General features: G+C 40.9%; 1 protein-coding gene across 1 annotated transcript in view; it reads left to right on the forward strand.

Moving 5' to 3' along the window:
- LOC109881669 (uncharacterized protein C8orf34 homolog) overlaps positions 1–20,892 on the forward strand; it is a 175,576-nt gene that overhangs the window by 150,327 nt on the left and 4,357 nt on the right. The window contains exons 13-14 of the mRNA XM_031795317.1: positions 2,124–2,220; positions 11,437–11,502. Of these exons, the coding sequence (XP_031651177.1) occupies positions 2,124–2,220; positions 11,437–11,502 (163 nt within the window). The remainder of the gene's footprint in view (positions 1–2,123; positions 2,221–11,436; positions 11,503–20,892) is intronic.

Below are 20,892 nucleotides of genomic sequence, written 5' to 3' on the forward strand. Positions count from 1 at the left end.
GTACCTTAGTACCTTCTGTCTACCAGAACATTCTGTTGTGTACCTTAGTACCTTCTGTCTACCAGAACATTCTGTTGTGTACCTTAGTACCTTCTGTCTACCAGAACATTCTGTTGTGTACCTTCTGTCTACCAGAACATTCTGTTGTGTACCTTCTGTCTACCAGAACATTCTGTTGTGTACCTTCTGTCTACCAGAACATTATGTTGTGTACCTTAGTAACTTCTGTCTACCAGAACATTATGTTGTGTACCTTAGTACCTTCTGTCTACCAGAACATTCTGTTGTGTACCTTAGTACCTTCTGTCTACCAGAACATTCTGTTGTGTACCTTAGTACCTTATATCTACCAGAACATTCTGTTGTGTACCTTCTGTCTACCAGAACATTCTGTTGTGTACCTTCTGTCTACCAGAACATTCTGTTGTGTACCTTAGGACCTTCTGTCTACCAGAACATTCTGTTGTGTACCTTCTGTCTACCAGAACATTCTGTTGTGTACCTTCTGTCTACCAGAACATTATGTTGTGTACCTTAGTAACTTCTGTCTACCAGAACATTATGTTGTGTACCTTAGTACCTTCTGTCTACCAGAACATTCTGTTGTGTACCTTAGTACCTTCTGTCTACCAGAACATTCTGTTGTGTTCCTTAGTACCTTCTGTCTACCAGAACATTCTGTTGTGTACCTTCTGTCTACCAGAACATTCTGTTGTGTACCTTCTGTCTACCAGAACATTATGTTGTGTACCTTCTATCTACCAGAACATTCTGTTGTGGACCTTCTGTCTACCAGAACATTCTGTTGTGTACCTTAGTACCTTCTATCTACCAAAACATTATGTTGTGTACCTTCTATCTACCAGAACATTATGTTGTGTACCTTCTATCTACCAAAACATTCCGTTGTGTACCTTCTATCTACCAAAACATTATGTTGTGTACCTTCTATCTACCAGAACATTGTGTTGTGTACCTTCTATCTACCAAAACATTCTGTTGTGTACCTTCTATCTACCAGAACATTATGTTGTGTACCTTCTATCTACCAACACATTCTGTGGTGTACCTTCTATCTACCAAAACATTCTGTTGCATACCTTCTGTCTACCAAAACATTATGTTGTGTACCTTATATCTACCAAAACATTCTGTTGTGTACCTTCTATCTACCAGAACATTCTGTTGTGTACCTTAGTACCTTCTATCTACCAAAACATTCTGTTGTGTTCCTTAGTACCTTCTATCTACCAAAACATTCTGTTGTGTACCTTCTGTCTACCAATACATTCTGTTGTGTTCCTTAGTACCTTCTATCTATCAAAACATTCTGTTGTGTTCCTTCTGTCTACCAGAACATTCTGTTGTGTTCCTTCTGTCTACCAAAACATTCTGTTGTTTACCTTCTATCTACCAAAACATTCTGTTGTGTACCTTAGTACCTTCTGTCTACCAACACATTCTGTTGTGTACCTTAGTACCTTCTGTCTACCAAAACATTCTGTTGTGTACCTTAGTACCTTCTAGCTACCAAAACATTCTGTTGTGTACCTTCTGTCTACCAAAACATTCTGTTGTGTACCTTAGCAGCTCTTCCCTTCCATCTTTCGTCGACTTTTAGAAATCAGTTGAGTTTCTTTTTAGTTTTGGTTCTTTGTTTAAGAACTTCAGAATCCCATTTTGCTAACGGACATCTAGCGGTTGTATCAAATAGATATTTTCCAGAAGAATGTGTTTTTCTGTCGTTTGCCCTGAACTTTGGCCCAGTTCGTGTTGTATACCTACGTTTGTAAATGAAGCTGCATAACTCCGTATAGTATGGAGCCATCCATCATGATGATTATATTATTCTCTGTAAATATGTATCTCCTTAATTCCAAGCAAATTTGTGTATAGAGTATACATGCTTGTTAATCACTACAGCCAGCCGTCATCCATAATCAACCTAAAAACTGTACATCCGTGGATGATCTTTATTAAATAAAATGATGAGTAGATCGTTGTTGTTAAAAAAAAAATCCTCAATTAAACATTAACATGGCTGTAACCTACTCCCCTCTCTGTGTTGTTGTACCTACAAGCAGGAATTAACCCTGTAATGTCTCCTGTCCTCTCCTCTCTAGGGTGAGTTCTACAAGCAGCTACAGGCTATCAGACAGCCGTGGCACATTCCCATTGACACAGAGAGTGACATCCTGGAACCACTTGAGCAGGACAAGAGTGAGTGACTGTGGCTGGCCACCTACCTGCCTTACCTTATACAGATGCTTTCTGGGAAAATATTCAGACCCCTTGACCTTTTACCACATTTTGTTACGTTACAGCCTTATTTTAAAATGGATTAAATAGATTTAAAAAATCTCATCAATCTACACATGATTCTCCATTAATGACAAATCGGAAACAGGTTTTTAGATTTTTTTTTGCAAATGTATAGAATATTTGAAACAGAAGTACCGTATTCAGACCCTTTGCTATGAGACTCAAAATTGAGCTCAGCTGCATCCTGTTTCCATTGATCATCCTTGAGATGTTTCTACAACTTGAATGGAGTCCACCTGTGATAAATTCAAATCATTGGACGTGAATTAGAACAGTGCATGTCAGAGCAAAAACCAAGCCAAGAGGTCAAAGGAATTGTCCATGAGACAGGATTGTGTCGAAGCACAGATCTGGGGAAGGGGACCAAAAAATGTCTGCTGCATTGAAGGTCCCCAAGAACACAATGGCCTCCATCATTCTTAATTGGAAGACGTTTGGAAACACCAAGACTCTTCCTAGAGCTGGCTGTCCAGCCAAACTGAGCAATCAGGGGAGAAGGACCTTGGTCAGGGAGGTGACCAAAAACCCAACAGTCACTCTGTCTACCAAAACCTAATATTATAGAGTTCCTCTGTGGAGATGGGAGAACCTTCCAGAAGGACAGCCATCTCTGCAGCACTCCACCAATCAGGCCTTTATGGTAGAGTGCTCCGCTGGGTGGCGCAGTGATCTAATGCACTGCATCTCAGTGCTAGAGGTGTCACTGCAAACCCTGGTTCGATTCCAGGCTGTATCACAATCGGCCGTGATTGGGAGACCCATAAGGCGGCGCACATTGACCCAGCGTCATCCGGGTTTGGCATGTGTAGGCCGTCATTGTACATCAGAATTTGTTCTTAACTGACTTGCCTAGTTAAACTAAAGCTTAAATCAAATGAAAAACAAACTGTGGCCAGACGGAAGACTCTCCTCAGTAAAAGGCACATGAGAGCCCCCTTGGAGTTTGTTAAAAGAGATGATTTGAATAGAAGAATGGGAGAAATTCCCCAAATACAGGTGTGCCAAGCCTGTAGCGTCATATCCAAGAAGACTCGAGACTGTAATCACTTCCAAAAGTGCTTCAACAAAGTAAAGGGTCTTATACTTATGTAAATGTGATGTTTCAGTTTTTAATTCTTAATACATTTGCAAAGAAAAATCACTTTGTCATTATGGGGTATTGTGTATTATTGATTAGGGGGGGGATGTAATTAATTTTAGAATTAGGCTGTAGAATTAGGCTGTAGAGTTAGGCTGTAGAATTAGGCTGTAGAGTTAGGCTGTAGAGTTAGGCTGTAGAGTTAGGCTGTAGAGTTAGGCTGTAGAATTAGGCTGTAGAATTAGGCCGTAGAATTAGGCTGTAGAGTTAGGCTGTAGAATTAGGCTGTAGAATTAGGCTGTAGAGTTAGGCTGTAGAATTAGGCTGTAGAGTTAGGCTGTAGAGTTAGGCTGTAGAGTTAGGCTGTAGAGTTAGGCTGTAGAATTAGGCTGTAGAGTTAGGCTGTAGAGTTAGGCTGTAGAATTAGGCTGTAGAATTAGGCCGTAGAATTAGGCCGTAGAATTAGGCCGTAGAATTAGGCCGTAGAATTAGAGCCGTAGAATTAGGCTGTAGAATTAGGCTGTAGAATTAGGCTGTAGAATTAGGCTGTAGAATTAGGCCGTAGAATTAGGCTGTAGAATTAGGCCGTAGAATTAGGCTGTAGAATTAGGCTGTAGAATTAGGCCGTAGAATTAGGCCGTAGAATTAGGCTGTAGAATTAGGCTGTAACCATTATGGGGTATTGTGTATTATTGGTTGGGGGGGAGTAATTAACACAATGTGGGAAAAGTCCAGGCGTCTGAATACTTCCCTCTCTCTCTCTCTGCTCTTTCTCTCTTTTTGTCTCTGTCTATTTCACTTACCTTCCTCTCTCCATCTTTATCCTATATTGGCCGGTTCTTTCTTGTTGTCTTCTCTGTCCCGTACTGACTTTCAGGTGAAATCAACTTTCCTCAGCGTTCTAGTGTAAAACTTTCTCCAATCTATTCTCATGAAGTGTGTGGTTTTCTAGTGTCCACAATCTAACTGACTGCATTATTAATGCCATCGGGTGTACCACATCATTTCCTTAGTTCAATTTATTAATGTCAATACTCCCAATTCTAAGTGATTATTATACAAAGTATGACTTTCCATGAACCTAAAGATGAGATTTATGTAGCCTGTTGAAACACAGTAAAAACATTAGAGTTCAGGCAACGGGGTAATTTAGGGGTGGAGAAGGCTGTTGACATTGTCTAAAATTACATTTCTAGGTGTCATCAGAGGGATTTATTCACGTTAAGAGCTAGTCGATGGTTTGAGTATGACGTTGCTCTCTCCCACTCTCTCTCTCTCTCTCTCTCTCCCACTCCCCCCCCCCCTCTCTCTCTCTCTCTCTCTCTCTCTCTCTCTCTCTCTCTCTCCCTCTCTCTCCCCCTCTCCCTCTCTCTCTCTCTCTCTCTCTCTCTCTCTCTCTCTCTCTCTCTCTCTCTCCCCTCTCCCTCTCTCTCTCTCTCTCTCTCTCTCCCACTCCCCCCCTCTCTCTCTCTCTCTCTCTCTCTCTCTCCCACTCCCCCCCCCCCTCTCTCTCTCTCTCTCTCTCTCTCCCACTCCCCCCCCCCTCTCTCTCTCTCTCTCTCTCTCTCTCTCTCTCTCTCTCTCTCTCTCCCACTCCCCCCCCCTCTCTCTCTCGCTCCCCACCCCCTCTCTCTCTCCCCCCCCCCCCCCTCTCTCTCTCTCTCTCTCTCTCTCTCTCTCTCTCTCTCTCTCCCCTCTCTCTCTCTCTCTCTCTCTCTCTCTCTCTCCCTCTCTCTCTCTCTCTCCCCCTCTCCCTCTCTCTCTCTCCCTCTCTCTCTCTCTCTCTCCCCCTCCCTATCCTTTGAACATGACATTATTGGATCAGTTGTGGGTCCCAAATAGCACCCTGTTCCCTATCCAATGCACTACTCAGGACCAGGGCCCTATGAGACGCAGCCTCTGTTCTAGTGTCCCCCTCACAGGTAGTGCACTATGTGGGGAATAGGGTGCCACTATGTAGGGAATAGGGTGCCAGTAGTGCACTACATAGGGAATAGGGTGCCAGTTGTGCACTACATAGGGAATAGGGTGCCAGTAGTGCACTACATAGGGAATAGGGTGCCAGTAGTGGACTATGTGGGGAATAGGGTGCCAGTTGTGCCCTATGTGGGGAATAGGGTGCCAGTTGTGCCCTATGTGGGGAATAGGGTGCCAGTTGTGCACTATGTGGGGAATAGGGTGCCATTTGGGCACTATGTGGTGAATAGGGTGCCATTTGGGCCGTACAATTCATCTTTAAACATGACATCATTAGATCATACCTCCCTTGATATTCAGCTCTATAAACCAGATTAATGTATTAATATCTAATAATATGGTAATATGTAGTCCTATAATGATATGTAATAATGTACTAATGTAATTATATATTCATATCTAAGAAAACATTCATATCTAATCATATAATAATATAATGATAGCTAATAATATAATGATTTGTAAAAATGTACTAATTTAATGATATGTATTACTATTCATATGTAATATTGTAATAATATCTAATAATATACTAATATGTAATAATATAATGATATCTAATAATAAATTTGAATATAATAGTATAGTAATGTCTAATTACTTAGTAATACTATATTAACATGTGATAATATAATACTATATTAATATGTAATATATTTAAATGTAATAATATCAATATGTAATCATGTAGCAATATGTAATAATGTATTAACATGTGATAATATAATACTATATTAATATGTAATATATTTAAATGTAATAATATCAATATGTAATCATGTAGCAATATGTAATAATGTATTAACATGATAACATAGTAATATGTAATAATATAGTAATATATTTTGTAATAAGGTCATACTATATTAATATCTAATAATATGGTAATATGTAATAGCATATTATTATGTGATGATATATTAATAATATTATAATATTATAATCATATGTAATCATATATTAATATCTAATAATATGGTAATATGTAATAGCATATTATTATGTGATGATATATTAATAATATTATAATATTATAATCATATGTAATCATATATTAATATCTAATAATATATTCATATTAAATAATATAGTAATGTACCAATATATGACTATGTAATATTGTAATAATATCTAATAATATACTAATATTTAATACTATATGAATATCTAAAAGTATACTTGAATCTAATACTATAGTAAGATGTAATAATTTAGTAATATATTAATATGTGATAATATAATACTATATTAATGTAACAAGGTAATAATATATGAATATAATATCATTTATCACTCCAGTGTTAATCTGCTAAATTGTAATTATTCTCCTACCTCCTCATGCCTTTTGCACACAATGTATATAGACTCCCTTTTTCTTCTTTTTTCTACTGTGTTATTGACTTGTTTATTGTTTACTCCATGTGTAACTCTGTTGTTGTTGTTGTCTGTTCACACTGCTATGCTTTATCTTGGCCAGGTTGCAGTTATAAATGAGAACTTGTTCTCAACTAGCCTACCTGGTTAAATAAAGGTAAAATAAATAAAAATATATACTAATGTAATAATATATTATGATGTGAAAATATAGTCATATAATTAATAATATAATAATATAATATTAATATGTAATCATATATCAATATTTAGTCATATATTAATATCTAATAATATTGTAATATGCAATGTATTAATATGCAATAATATAGTAATATACCAATATATTCGTATGTAATAATTTAGTAATATGTCAAATATAATGCTATATATTACTATAGACTGATTGTTACGGCTTTCTTCCGTCGAAGGAGAGTCGGACCAAAATGCAGCGTGGTTAGTTCGATACATGTTTAATGAAAACGAAAACACGAACAATACAAAACAACAAACGGAAAAATGTGAAAACCTAATACAGCCTGTCTGGTGAAATACAAACACAGAGACAGGAACAATCACCCACAAACACACAGTGAAACCCAGGCTACCTAAATATGGTTCCCAATCAGAGACAACGAGAATCACCTGACTCTGATTGAGAACTGCCTCAGGCAGCCATAGACTATGCTAGACACCCCTACTCAGCCACAATCCCAATACCTATTAAAACCCCCAATACCACAACACAACACAAAATAACCCCATGTCACACCCTGGCCTGACCAAATAAATATATAAATACTAAATACTGCCAAGATAACTCCTCAGGTTCTTCCAACCTGTTCACTGAGGTCCCGCCCCTCTATCAAACCGTCAAACTCACTCTCTCTTAACTTTTCTGTTGAGAGTTGCGTATCGCCCCATCCTCTGAGATGGTGTTCAGATCCTGATATTGGAGAAACGCGTCACACATGTGCTTGAGGGTGGCCTTGTGGTTAAGACCCATATAGGATCTCCCTGTTGGCTTGGGTATGAACCCTGGCCCCTAACGGCCCTACACTCTCCATCCCTTCTCTCTATCGCCCCTTCATTAAATAGAATAACGATCAAATCCAAAAGGAGATCCACTTTCCTTTAAGAAGAAAGAACACACATATTTAACTAACTCCTCTGCTAACTTCTTCAATGTGGGTCTGTTGTGTTCTATTGCAATAGTGCGTTATTAAAGTTCATCATCATACCAAACTCTTTTCTACTTGGAGTCAATTCATCTTAATTTATGAAGATGAATACAGTGAAGAGGCGACTCCGGGATGCTGGCCTTCTAGGCAGAGTTCCTCGGTCCAGTGTCTCTGTTCTTATTCCCATCTTAATATTTTATTTATTTTTGGCCAGTCTGATATACGGATTTTTCTTTGCAACTCTGCCACGAAGGCCAGCATCCCAGAGTCGCCTCTTCACTGTTGACGTTGAGACTGGACAGAGGAACTCTGCCTAGAAGGCCAGCATCCCAGAGTCGCCTCTTCACTGTTGACGTTGAGACTGGACAGAGGAACTCTGCCTAGAAGGCCAGCATCCCAGAGTCGCCTCTTCACTGTTGACGTTGAGACTGGACAGAGGAACTCTGCCTAGAAGGCCAGCATCCCGGAGTCGCCTCTTCACTGTTGACGTTGAGACTGGACAGAGGAACTCTGCCTAGAAGGCCAGCATCCCGGAGTCGCCTCTTCACTGTTGACGTTGAGACTGGACAGAGGAACTCTGCCTAGAAGGCCAGCATCCCGGAGTCGCCTCTTCACTGTTGACGTTGAGACTGGACAGAGGAACTCTGCCTAGAAGGCCAGCATCCCGGAGTCGCCTCTTCACTGTTGACGTTGAGACTGGACAGAGGAACTCTGCCTAGAAGGCCAGCATCCCGGAGTCGCCTCTTCACTGTTGACGTTGAGACTCAGGCTGCAGTGTTTTGTGGGTAGTATTTAAAACTTCTTAGGGCGCTAGCTAGCGGGACACCTGTCGACAACTTCCGGTGAAATTGGAGGTCAAGCAATTCAAATAAATAATCATAAAAAATTATGGATATTAAACATTTAGGTACATACACGTGTCTTATATTGGTTAAAAGCTTAAATTATTTTGAATCTAACTGCACTGTCCGATTTACAATAAAGCGAAAGCATACCATGCGATTGTTTGAGGACAGCGCCCCACATCAACATATTTTTCCACCGGGACACAGGCTTCATAAAATCACAAATAGTGATGAAATATTCACTTACTTCTTGAAAATATTCCTTTGATTTGCAATCCAAAGGGTCCCAGCTACAACATGTAGTGTCGTTTTTTTAGATAAAATCCTTCTTTATATCCCAAAAAGTCTGTTTAGTTAGCGCCATCGATTTGAGTAATCCAAGCTAGCTACTGTTAAACTTTGTTCAAACAAGTCTAAATATGTTTCTATCTAATGTTTTCTATCCTCAGGTAATTAAACTACAATGTAATTCAACTATAATATTTCATATGAAAGAAGTATGTTCAATAGGAAAACGATATCATCAGATGCACGTCCTCTTCGTCACACGCGCACAGACTGATTTCTAACTCTTGAGTCCCAGTACTAAAACTCATAATTCTTCCTCGTTTTGGAAGAAACGAGCCTGAAACCTTGAACAAAGACTGTTGACATCTAGTGGAAGCCATAGGAATTTTCAATCTGGGTGCTGGATTTGGATATTCCCATATACGTTCCATTGTAAGAGCATGGGCTCTCAAAAATAACTAACAATCTGGTTGATTTTTCTTTGGATTTTCTCCTACCATATCTATTGTGTTATAGTCTCATACATTTCTACAAAATGGTACCAATTATATGCATATCATGGCTTCTGGGCCTGAGTAACAGGCAGTCTACTTCATGCAGGCAGGAAGTGGAGAAAAATAGACCTAGCCTAAAGAAGACTTGAAGCTGCCAGTTGAGGACTTGTGAGTCGACTGTTTCTCAAACTAGACACTAATGTACTTGTCCTCTTGCTCAGTTGTGCACCGGGGCCTCCCACTCCTCTTTCTATTCTGGTTCGAGCCATTTTGTACTGACCTGTGAAGGGAAAAGTACACAGCGTTGTACGAGACCTTCAGTTTCGCATGGAATAGCCTTCATTACTCAGAACAAGAATAGGATGACGAGTTTCAGGAGAAAGTTCTTTGTTTCTGGCCATTTTGAGCCTGTAATCGAACCCACAAATGCTGATGCTCCAGATACTCAACTAGCCTAAAGAAGGCCCGTTTTATTGCTTCTTTAATCAACACAATAGTTTTCAGCTGTGCTAACATAATTGCAAAAGGGTTTTCTAATCACCAATTAGCTTTTTAAAATGATAAACTTGGATTAGCTAACACAACGTACCATTGGAACACAGGAGTGATGGTTGCCGATAATTGGCCTCTGTAGATATTCCGTAAAATAATCTTCAATTTCCAGCTACAATAGTGATGTACAACAATAACAATGTCTACACTGTCTTTCTGATCAATTTTATGTTATTTTAATGGACAAAAAAATTTGCTTTTCTTTCAAAATCAAGGACATTTATAAGTGACCCCAAACCTTTGAGCGGTAGTGTATATTGAATAGGGTGAAATTTGGAATTCCAAGTCGAACCAAATATTCCACACACAAAATGGAGGTTATCTAATGGAAATGGGAATGACAGGTCTCTCTGGAGGAAGTAGGCTTGTTTTGCCAAGAGAATGTATCTGATGAAATGAGGGAATTTAAACTCAGCAAAAAAAGAAACGTCCTCACTGTCAACTGCGTTTATTGTTAACAAACTTAACATGTGTAAATATTTGTATGAACATAACAAGAAGTACTGCAGTGCATCTTCTCCTCGTGGACTGCACCAGATTTGCCAGTTCTTGCTGTGAGATGTTACCCCACTCTTCCACCTAAAAGTTCCCAGACATTTCTCAGGGGAATGGCCCTGGCCCTCACCTTCCGATCCAACAGGTCCCAGACGTGCTCAATGGGATTGAGATCAGCGCTCTTCGCTGGCCATGGCAAAACACGGACATTCCTGTCTTGCAGGAAATCCCACACAGAATGAGTAGTTTGGCTGGTGGCATTGTCATGCTGAAGGGCCATGTCAGAATGAGCCAGCAGGAAGGGTACCACATGAGGGAGGAGGATGTCTTCCCTGTAACGCACAGCGTTGAGATTGCCTGCAATGACAACAAGCTCAGTCAGATGATATTGTGACACACTGCCCCAGACCATGAATGACCCTCCACCTCCAAATCGATCCCGCTCCAGAGTACAGGCCTCGGTGTAATGCTCATTCCTTTGACGATAAAAGCGAATCCAACTATCACCCCTGGTGAGACAAAACCGTGACTCGTCAGTGAAGAGCACTTTCTGCCAGTCCTACCTGGTTCAGCGACGGTGGGTTTGTGCCCATAGGCGATGTTGTTGCCGGTGATGTCTGGTGAGGACCTGCCTTACAACAGGCCTGCAAGCCCTCAGTCCAGCCTCTCTCAGCCTATTGCGGACAGTACACAATGTTGTCACAGTGGAGATGGGATGGGTCTAAATGAACATTTCTCACCTTTTCCATGGGTTTCGTAATGGATAAATGCATACATTATAAGTTACGTTGTAGACTAATGTGTTATTGTCTGTTCTGATCCATTCACAGGTGGGGTACGGGATGCCAATAAAAGATCAGTGTTCTCAGGTAAAAATGTAAATGCATTTTTCAAGTGTACCTGTCTGACCCAATCAACCAGTCATAATCAACCAGCATCTCACTCATCTCCTTGTACCTTGTACCTCATACCTTTTGATGTAACACAATCACACTTTATTCACAAAGCAGAACATATCTTTCTGCTCAGAATCACACCAACGTGGTCTACCTTATACATTACCAGGTAGTAGTCCTGGATATGATATATTGCATAGATGATATTGCATGGATTATATTGCATAGATTATATTGCATGGATTATATTGCATGGATTATATTGTATAGATTATATTGTATGGATTATATTGTATGGATTATATTGTATAGATTATATTGTATGGATTATATTGTATGGATTATATTGTATAGATTATATTGTATGGATTATATTGTATGGATTATATTGTATAGATTATATTGAATGGATTATATTGTATAGATTATATTGAATGGATTATATTGAATGGATTATATTGTATGGATTATATTGTATGGATTATATTGTATAGATTATATTGTATAGATTATATTGTATAGATTATATTGCAAAGATTATATTGCATAGATTATATTGTATAGATTATATTGAATGGATTATATTGTATAGATTATATTGAATGGATTATATTGAATGGATTATATTGAATGGATTATATTGTATGGATTATATTGTATGGATTATATTGTATAGATTATATTGTATAGATTATATTGTATGGATTATATTGCAAAGATTATATTGCATAGATTATATTGTATAGATTATATTGTATAGATTATATTGAATGGATTATATTGTATGGATTATATTGTATGGATTATATTATGATAACATGATTATGTGGATCAAAAAGCCGTCCAATAAGTATCAACCAACCTAGAGCTGGTATATATCCATTTTTAAAACAATAACATATTTTCTACTTAACTCTTTAAAGTGTAACAGAATTTACGCTCAAAAGCATAACAACCTAGTCTTGCAATGGCGTTATTAAAACAGGTAACAGCAGCAGGGTTAAATATATTATTCTATGGGTCAACAAGCCATCCAATGGCACCATAATATCAGACGGCATGTTTCTCATTAGTAGTGTATACATCGATCAACTTTGGGCGGAGACTCCTTTACCCCATTAGACAGATGAGAGACATCTTTATTTGACATGTCTGTCTGCCAATGACCTCACTCATTGGCGGACAGGGCAACCACCGCAGTGTACATTGCCCCGGCAAGGTGGGTGACTCAGAAGCCTCCACCTTCCTTTATTGACCCACCAATTAGCCGCTAGATGGAAGACTTAGTGGCTTGGTAATGCCGTTGGGGGACGTCAACCATTTTGGAGAAGGGGAGATAGAGGGGTGCGGGGGGGAGAGAGGAAGAGGGAGGAGGGAAGAAATGGGGAAATGGGAGCCAGAGCGTGAGGGAGGAGAAAGAGGGAGAGAGAGAATGACAAAGAGAGAGGGAAGGAAGGAGAGAGACTGGGGGAAACAGAGATACAGGCACCTTCCACACATCGTGTGAAGGCTTTACAGGGTTTAACACTGCAGACACAGTCAAGGCTTTAAGGGTTTAACACTGCAGACAGCGTCAAGGCTTTACAGGGTTTAACACTGCAGACAGTGTCAAGGCTTTACAGGGTTTAACACTGCAGACACAGTCAAGGCTTTAAGGGTTTAACACTGCAGACAGGGTCAAGGCTTCACAGGGTTTAACACTGCAGACAGTGTCAAGGCTTTACAGGGTTTAACACTGCAGACAGTGTCAAGGCTTTACAGGGTTTAACACTGCAGACAGTGTCAAGGCTTTACAGGGTTTAACACTGCAGACACAGTCAAGGCTTTACAGGGTTTAACACTGCAGACAGTGTCAAGGCTTTACAGGGTTTAACACTGCAGACAGTGTCAAGGCTTTACAGGGTTTAACACTGCACACTGTGCAAAGTAGAAATATAAATAATGGGGTGCAAAGGAGCAAAATAAATACAGTAGGGGGATGAGGTAGTTGTTTGGGCTAAATTATAGGTGGACTATGCACAGGTGCAGTAATCTGTGAGCTGCTCTGACAGCTGGTGCTTAAAGCTAGGAGATAAGTGTTTCCAGTTTCAGAGATTTTTGTAGTTCGTTCCAGTCATTGGCAGCAAAGAACTGGAAGGAAAGGCCAAAGGAGGTGTTGGTTTTGGGGGTGACCAGAGAGATATACCTGCTGGAGCACGTGCTACAGGTGGGTGATGCTATGGTGACCAGCGACCTGAGATAAGGGGGGACTTTACCTAGCAGGGTCTTGTAGATGACCTGGAGCCAGTGGGTTTGGCGACGAGTACGAAGCAAGGGCCAGCCAACGAGAGCGTACAGGTCGCAGTGGTGGGTAGTATATGGGGCTTTGGTGACAAAACAGATGGCACTGTGATAGACTGCATCCAATTTATTGAGTAGAGTATTGGAGTCTATTTCGTAAAGGACATCGCCGAAGTCAAGGATCGGTAGGATGGTCAGTTTTACAAGGGTATGTTTGGCAGCATGTGTGAAGGATGCTTTGTTGCGAAATAGGAAGCCAATTCTAGATTTAACTTTGGATTGGAGATGTTTGATGTGAGTCTGGAAGGAGAGTTAACAGTCTAACCAGACACCTAGGTTTTTGTATTTGTCCACATATTCTAAGTCAGAACCGTCCAGAGTAGTGATGTTGGATGGGCGGGCAGGTGCAGGCAGCGATCGGTAGAAGAGCATGCATTTACTTTTACTTGTATTTAAGAGCAATTGGAGGCCACGGAAGGAGAGTTGTATTGCATTGAAGCTCGTCTGGAAGGTTGTTAACACAGTGTCCAAAGAAGGGCCAGAAGTATGCAGAATGGTGTCATCTGCGTAGAGGTGGATCAGAGACTCACCAGCAGCAAGAGCGACATCATTGATGTATACAGAGAAGAGAGTCGGTCCAAGAATTGAACCCTGTGGCACCATAGACAGACCATAGACAGGCCCTCCGATTTGACACACTGAACTCTATCAGAGAAGTAATTGGTGAGCCAGGCGAGGCAATCATTTGAGAAACCAAGGCTATCAAGTCTAGGGATGAGGATCTGGTGATTGACAGAGTCGAAAGCCTTGGCCAGGTCAATGAATACGGCTCTTCAGTATTGTTTCTTATCGGGGGTTAAGATATCGTTTAGGACCTTGAGCGTGGCTGAAGTGCACCCATGACCAGCTCTGAAACCAGATTGCATAGCGGAGAAGGTATGGTGGGATTTGAAATGGTATGTAATCTGTTTGTTGACTTGGCTTTCGAAGACCTTAGAAAGGCAGGGTAGGATAGATATAGGTCTGTAGCAGTTTGGGTCAAGAGGGACCGACCCTTTGAAAGGGTTGGATGACCGCAGCTACTTTCCAATCTTTGGGAATCTCAGACGACACGAAAGAGAGGTTGAACAGGCTAGTAATAGGGGTTGCAGATCATTTTAGAAAGAAAGGGTCCAGATTGTCTAGCCCGGCTGATTTGTAGTGGTCCAGATTTTGCAGCTCTTTCAGAACATCAGCTGACTGGATTTGGGAGAAGGAGAAATGGGAGAGGCTTGGGCGAGTTGCTGTGGGGGGTGCAGTGCTGTTGACCGGGGTAGGGGTAGCCAGGTGGAAAGCATGGCAAGCCGTAGAAAGATGCTTCTTGAAATTCTCAATTATAGTGGATTTATCGGTGGTGACAGTGTTTCCTATCTCCAGTGCAATGGTTGAAAAAGCTAGCCTTTGCTTTTCTAACTGCCTGTGTATATTGGTTTCTAACTTCCCTGAAAAGTTGCATATCACGGGGGCTGTTCGATGCTAATGCAGAACACCATAGGATGTTTTTGTGTTGGTTCAGGGCAATCAGGTCTGGAGAGATCCAAGGGCTATATCTGTTCCTGTTTCTACATTTCTTGAATGGGACATGCTTATTTAAGATGGTGAGGAAGGCATTTAAAAAAAATAACCAGACATCCTCTACTGACGGGATCAATATCATTCCAGGATACCCCGGCCAGGTCGATTAGAAAGGCCTGCTCGCTGAAGTGTTTCAGGGAGCGTTTGACAGTGATCATTTGACCGCTGACCCATTACGGATGCAGGCAATGAGGCAGTGATCGCTGAGATCTTGGTTGAAAACAGCAGAGGTGTATTTAGAGGGCAAGTTGGTTAGGATGATATCTATGAGGGTGCCCGTGTTTATGGCTTTGGGGTGGTACCTGGTAGGTTCATTGATAATTTGTGTGAGATTGAGGGCATCGAGATTAGATTGTAGGATGGCTGGGGTGTTAAGCATGTTCCAGTTTAGGTCGCGTAGCAGCACAAGCTCTGAAGATAGATGTGGGGCAATCAGTTCACATATGGTGTCCAGAGCACAGCTGGGGGCAGAGGGTGGTCTATAGCAGCCTGCAACAGTGAGAGACTTGTTTTTAGAGAGGTGGATTTTTCAAATTAAAAGTTCAAATTGTTTCGGTACAGACCTGGATAGTAGGACAGAACTCTGCAGGCTATCTATGCAGTAGATTGCAACACGACCCCCTTTGGCCGTTCTATCTTGTCTGAAAATGTTGTAGTTAGGGATGGAGATTTCAGAATTTTTGGTGGTCTTCCTAAGCCAGGATTCAGACGTGGCTAGAACATCCGGGTTGGCAGAGTGTGCTAAAGCAGTGAATGAAACAAACATAGGGAGGAGGCTTCTAATGTTAACATGCATGAAACCAAGGCTATTACGGTTACAGAAGTCATCAAAAGAGAGCGCCTGGGGAATGGGAGTGGAGCTAGGCACTACAGGGCCTGGATTCACCGTTACATCACCAGAGAAACAGAGGAGGAGTAGGATAAGGGTACGGCTAAAAGTTATGAGAATTGGTCGTCTAGAACGTCCGGAACAGAGAGTAAAAGGAGGTTTCTGGGGGCAATAAAATAGCTTCAAGGCATAATGTACAGACAAAGGTATGGTATTATGTGAATACAGTGGAGGTAAACCTAGGTATTGAGTGATGATGAGAGAGATATTTTCTCTAGAAACATAATTGAAACCAGGTGATGTCATCGCATGTGTGGGTGTGTGGGTGGTGGAACTGAAAGGTTCCAAAATATGTGGAAAGACTTGGAAAGACTTGAAGATTGCTGTTCACGGCTGCTTCCCATCTAACTTAACAGACCTGAGAAAATCTGCAAGGAAGAATGAGAGAAAATCCGCAAATTCAGATGGGCAAAGCTGATAGACGTACCCAAGATGACACAAAGCTCTAATCACAGCCAAAGAGACTTTATATTGACTCAGTGGTGTGAATACATAAGTAAATGAGATATTTATGTATTTAATTTAAATTTTATATTTTACCTTTATTTGAAATTCTCAATTGACCAGTAGGCAAGTCAGTTAAGAACAAATTCTTATTTTCAATGACGGCCTAGGAACAGTGGGTTAACTGCCTGTTCAGGGGCAGAATGACAGATTTGTTCCTTGTCAGCTCGGGGGTTTGAACTTGCAACCTTCCGGTTGCAAGTCCACTAGGCTACCCTGCCACCCCGGGTAATGACCAATACATTTGCATAAACAAATCTTAAAACAGGTTTTCACTTTGTCATTATTTATTTTATTTATTTATTTTATTTTATTTTACCTTTATTTAACCAGGTAGGCAAGTTGAGAACAAGTTCTCATTTACAATTGCGACCTGGCCAAGATAAAGCAAAGCAGTTCGACAGATAAAACGACACAGAGTTACACATGGAGTAAAAACAAACATACAGTCAATAATGCAGTATAAACAAGTCTATATACAATGTGAGCAAATGAGGTGAGAAGGGAGGTAAAGGCAAAAAAGGCCATGATGGCAAAGTAAATACAATATAGCAAGTAAAATACTGGAATGGTAGTTTTGCAATGGAAGAATGTGCAAAGTAGAAATAAAAAATAATGGGGTACAAAGGAGCAAAATAAATAAATAAATTAAAATTAAATACAGTTGGGAAAGAGGTAGTTGTTTGGGATAAATTATAGGTGGGCTATGTACAGGTGCAGTAATCTGTGAGCTGCTCTGACAGTTGGTGCTTAAAGCTAGTGAGGGAGATAAGTGTTTCCAGTTTCAGAGATTTTTGTAGTTCGTTCCAGTCATTGGCAGCAGAGAACTGGAAGGAGAGGCGGCCAAAGAAAGAATTGGTTTTGGGGGTGACTAGAGAGATATACCTGCTGGAGCGTGTGCTACAGGTGGGAGATGCTATGGTGACCAGCGAGCTGAGATAAGGGGGGACTTTACCTAGCAGGGTCTTGTAGATGACATGGAGCCAGTGGGTTTGGCGACGAGTATGAAGCGAGGGCCAGCCAACGAGAGCGTACAGGTCGCAATGGTGGGTAGTATATGGGGGGCTATTTTGTAAATGACATCGCCAAAGTCGAGGATTGGTAGGATGGTAGGATGGTCAGTTTTACAAGGGTATGTTTGGCAGCATGTGTGAAGGATGCTTTGTTGCGAAATAGGAAGCCAATTCTAGATTTAACTTTGGATTGGAAATGTTTGATATGGGTCTGGAAGGAGAGTTTACAGTCTAACCAGACACCTAAGTATTTGTAGTTGTCCACGTATTCTAAGTCAGAGCCGTCCAGAGTAGTGATGTTGGAGTATGGGATTATGGGGTATTGTGTGTAGATGGGTGAGAAAAAAACATATATGTAATCCATTTTAAATTCAGGCTGTAACACAAAATGTGGAATAAGTCAAGGGGTATCAATACTTTTTGAAGGCACTGTATAGTGCACTACTTCTGACCGTATAGGCAATAGTGTGCCAATTGGGACGCGGCCAGAGCTGAGGTTGTCAGCAGTTCTGCCTTATTATGGCGCTAGCTTGTCAACAAGTTCTGCCCACAGTTCCCGGAGTCAGAGAGAGCGAGAGAAAGAGAGAGAGATCAGGCCGGCGCTTTGGCTATCTGAGATGCCATGACCTAACACTGCAATGGTAACCATGACAAACCACCAACAATCCAATGCTGTAACCATGACACTCGACCCAAACCCCCAATGCTGGGTGCTGATGTCACGGTTCCCCTATCACTCTTCTCCCAGAATTTATAGCTTGAAATATCGCCCTCTGGACTTACCCCTCTCTCTCGGTCCAAACTCAACCAATCAAGCTTCATTCTCATTTTTCCCCTCATTTTTATGTTTGACATGTTCAAATATTAAAGTCGGTTTTATTGTAATGGCTCAGGCAATGATTCCTTATTAGCGGTTGTTGAATTGCTTGCATCTGAATCTTGGTTTCTAAGGAGACTGATTTAGTGTTTTCATCTTTGTGTGTGTGTGTGTGTGTGTGTTTTTTTACAGGCCTATAGGGATGAAAACCAGAGAAAGATGCATTGATCCAATCAAATAATTATGCAAAACCACTGGGCATTTTCAATATTGTGTACAGAGATCATTATTTTATATTTTATATATATATATATAAAAAAGATTGTATACTTTTTCCACAGAAGTTGATATTTCTTAGACTAGCCCTTAGAAAGATGTTTTGTGGGTAAATATGAGAGTATGAACTGTATTAACTGTTTGGGTTAGCTTTCTTACCTCGTTTAGCGATCTGAAAGAAAGAACAAAAAAGCATTTTGTGGTTGCCAAACCTTTTTTCTTGAAGCTAGATACATTGGGGAGAACAAGTATTTGATACACTGCCAATTTTGCAGGTTTTACTACTTTACTACTAATTTTTATCATAGGTACATTTCAACTGTGAGAGACGGAATCTAAAACAAAAATCCAGAAAATCACATTGTATGATTTTTAAGTAATTAATTTGCATTTTATTGCATGACATAAGTATTTGATCACCGACCAACCAGTAAGAATTCCGGCTCTCACAGACCTGTTCGTTTTTCTTTAAGAAGCCCTCCTGTTCTCCACTCATTACCTGTATTAACTGCACCTGTTTGAACTCTTTACCTGTATAAAAGACACCTGTCTACACACTCACTCAAATAGACTCCAACCTCTCCACAATGGCCAAGACCAGAGGGCTGTGTAAGGACATCAGTGATAGAATTGTAGACCTGCACAAGGCTGGGATGGGCTACAGGACAATAGGCAAGCAGCTTGGTGAGAAGGCAACAACTGTTGGCACACTTATTAGAAAATGGAAGAAGTTCAAGATGACGTTCAATCACCCTTGGTCTGGGGCTCCATGCAAGATCTCACCTCGTGGGGCATCAATGATCATGAGGAAGGTGAGGGATCAGCCCAGAACTACACGGCAGGACCTGGTCAATGACCTGAAGAGAGCTGGGACCACAGTCTCAAAGACCATTAGTAACACACTACGCCGTCATGGATTAAAATCCTGCAGGGCACGCAAGGTCCCCCTGCTCAAGCCAGCGCATGTCCAGGCCCGTCGGAAGTTTGCCAATGACCATCTGGATGATCCAGAGGAGGAATAGGAGAAGGTCATGTGGTCTGATGAGACAAAACTTGAGATTTTTGGTCTAAACTCCACTCGCCTTGTTTGGAGGAAGAAGAAGGATGAGTACAACCCCAAGAACACCATCCCAACCGTGAAGCATAGAGGTGGAAACATCATTCTTTGGGGATGCTTTTCTGCAAAGGGGACAGGACGACTGCACCATATTGAGGGGAGGATAGATGGGGCCATGTATCGTGAGATCTTGGCCAACAACCTCCTTCCCTCAGTATGAGCATTGAAGATGGGTCATGGCTGGGTCTTCCAGCATGACAACGACCCGAAACACACAGCCAGGGCAACTAAGGAGTGGCTCCATAAGAAGCATCTCAAGGTCCTGGAATGGGCTAGCCAGTCTCCAGACCTGAACCCAATAGAAAATCTTTGGATGGAGCTGAAAGTCCGTATTGCCCAGCAACAGCCCCGAAACCTGAAGGATATGGAGAAGGTCTGTATGGAGGAGTGGGCCAAAATCCTTGCTGCAGTGTGTGCAAACCTGTTCAAGAACTACAGGAAACGTATAAGTTCTGCTTTTCTGATGTATCAAATACTTATGTCATGCAATAAAGTGCTAATTAATTACTTAAAAATCATACAATGTGTTTTAGATTCCGTTTCTCACAGTTGAGGTGTACCTATGATAAAAAATTACAGACCTCTACATGATTTGTAAGTAGGAAAACCTGCAAAACCGGCAGTGTATCGAACACTTGTTCTCCCCACTGTATATTTTTTGTGATGGTAGCATATGTACTGTATATAATGCAATCTCTGTTATTAAAGTTATTAAAGTGTGTGTTTAAAGGGGAATGGCTTTCAAAGGAATAGAATAACAGAGCAAAAAAACAACACTTTGATTGGAAGATTATTTTACACATGGTTTTAGAGTACTGTAGCTTTCAATGGACTTGAATACCCATTGGGTGGGCCCATGCCCACCATTGGCTGGAGCCCC

This window comes from Oncorhynchus kisutch, linkage group LG18 (assembly GCF_002021735.2).
Source record: "Oncorhynchus kisutch isolate 150728-3 linkage group LG18, Okis_V2, whole genome shotgun sequence".
NCBI lineage: Eukaryota > Metazoa > Chordata > Actinopteri > Salmoniformes > Salmonidae > Oncorhynchus > Oncorhynchus kisutch.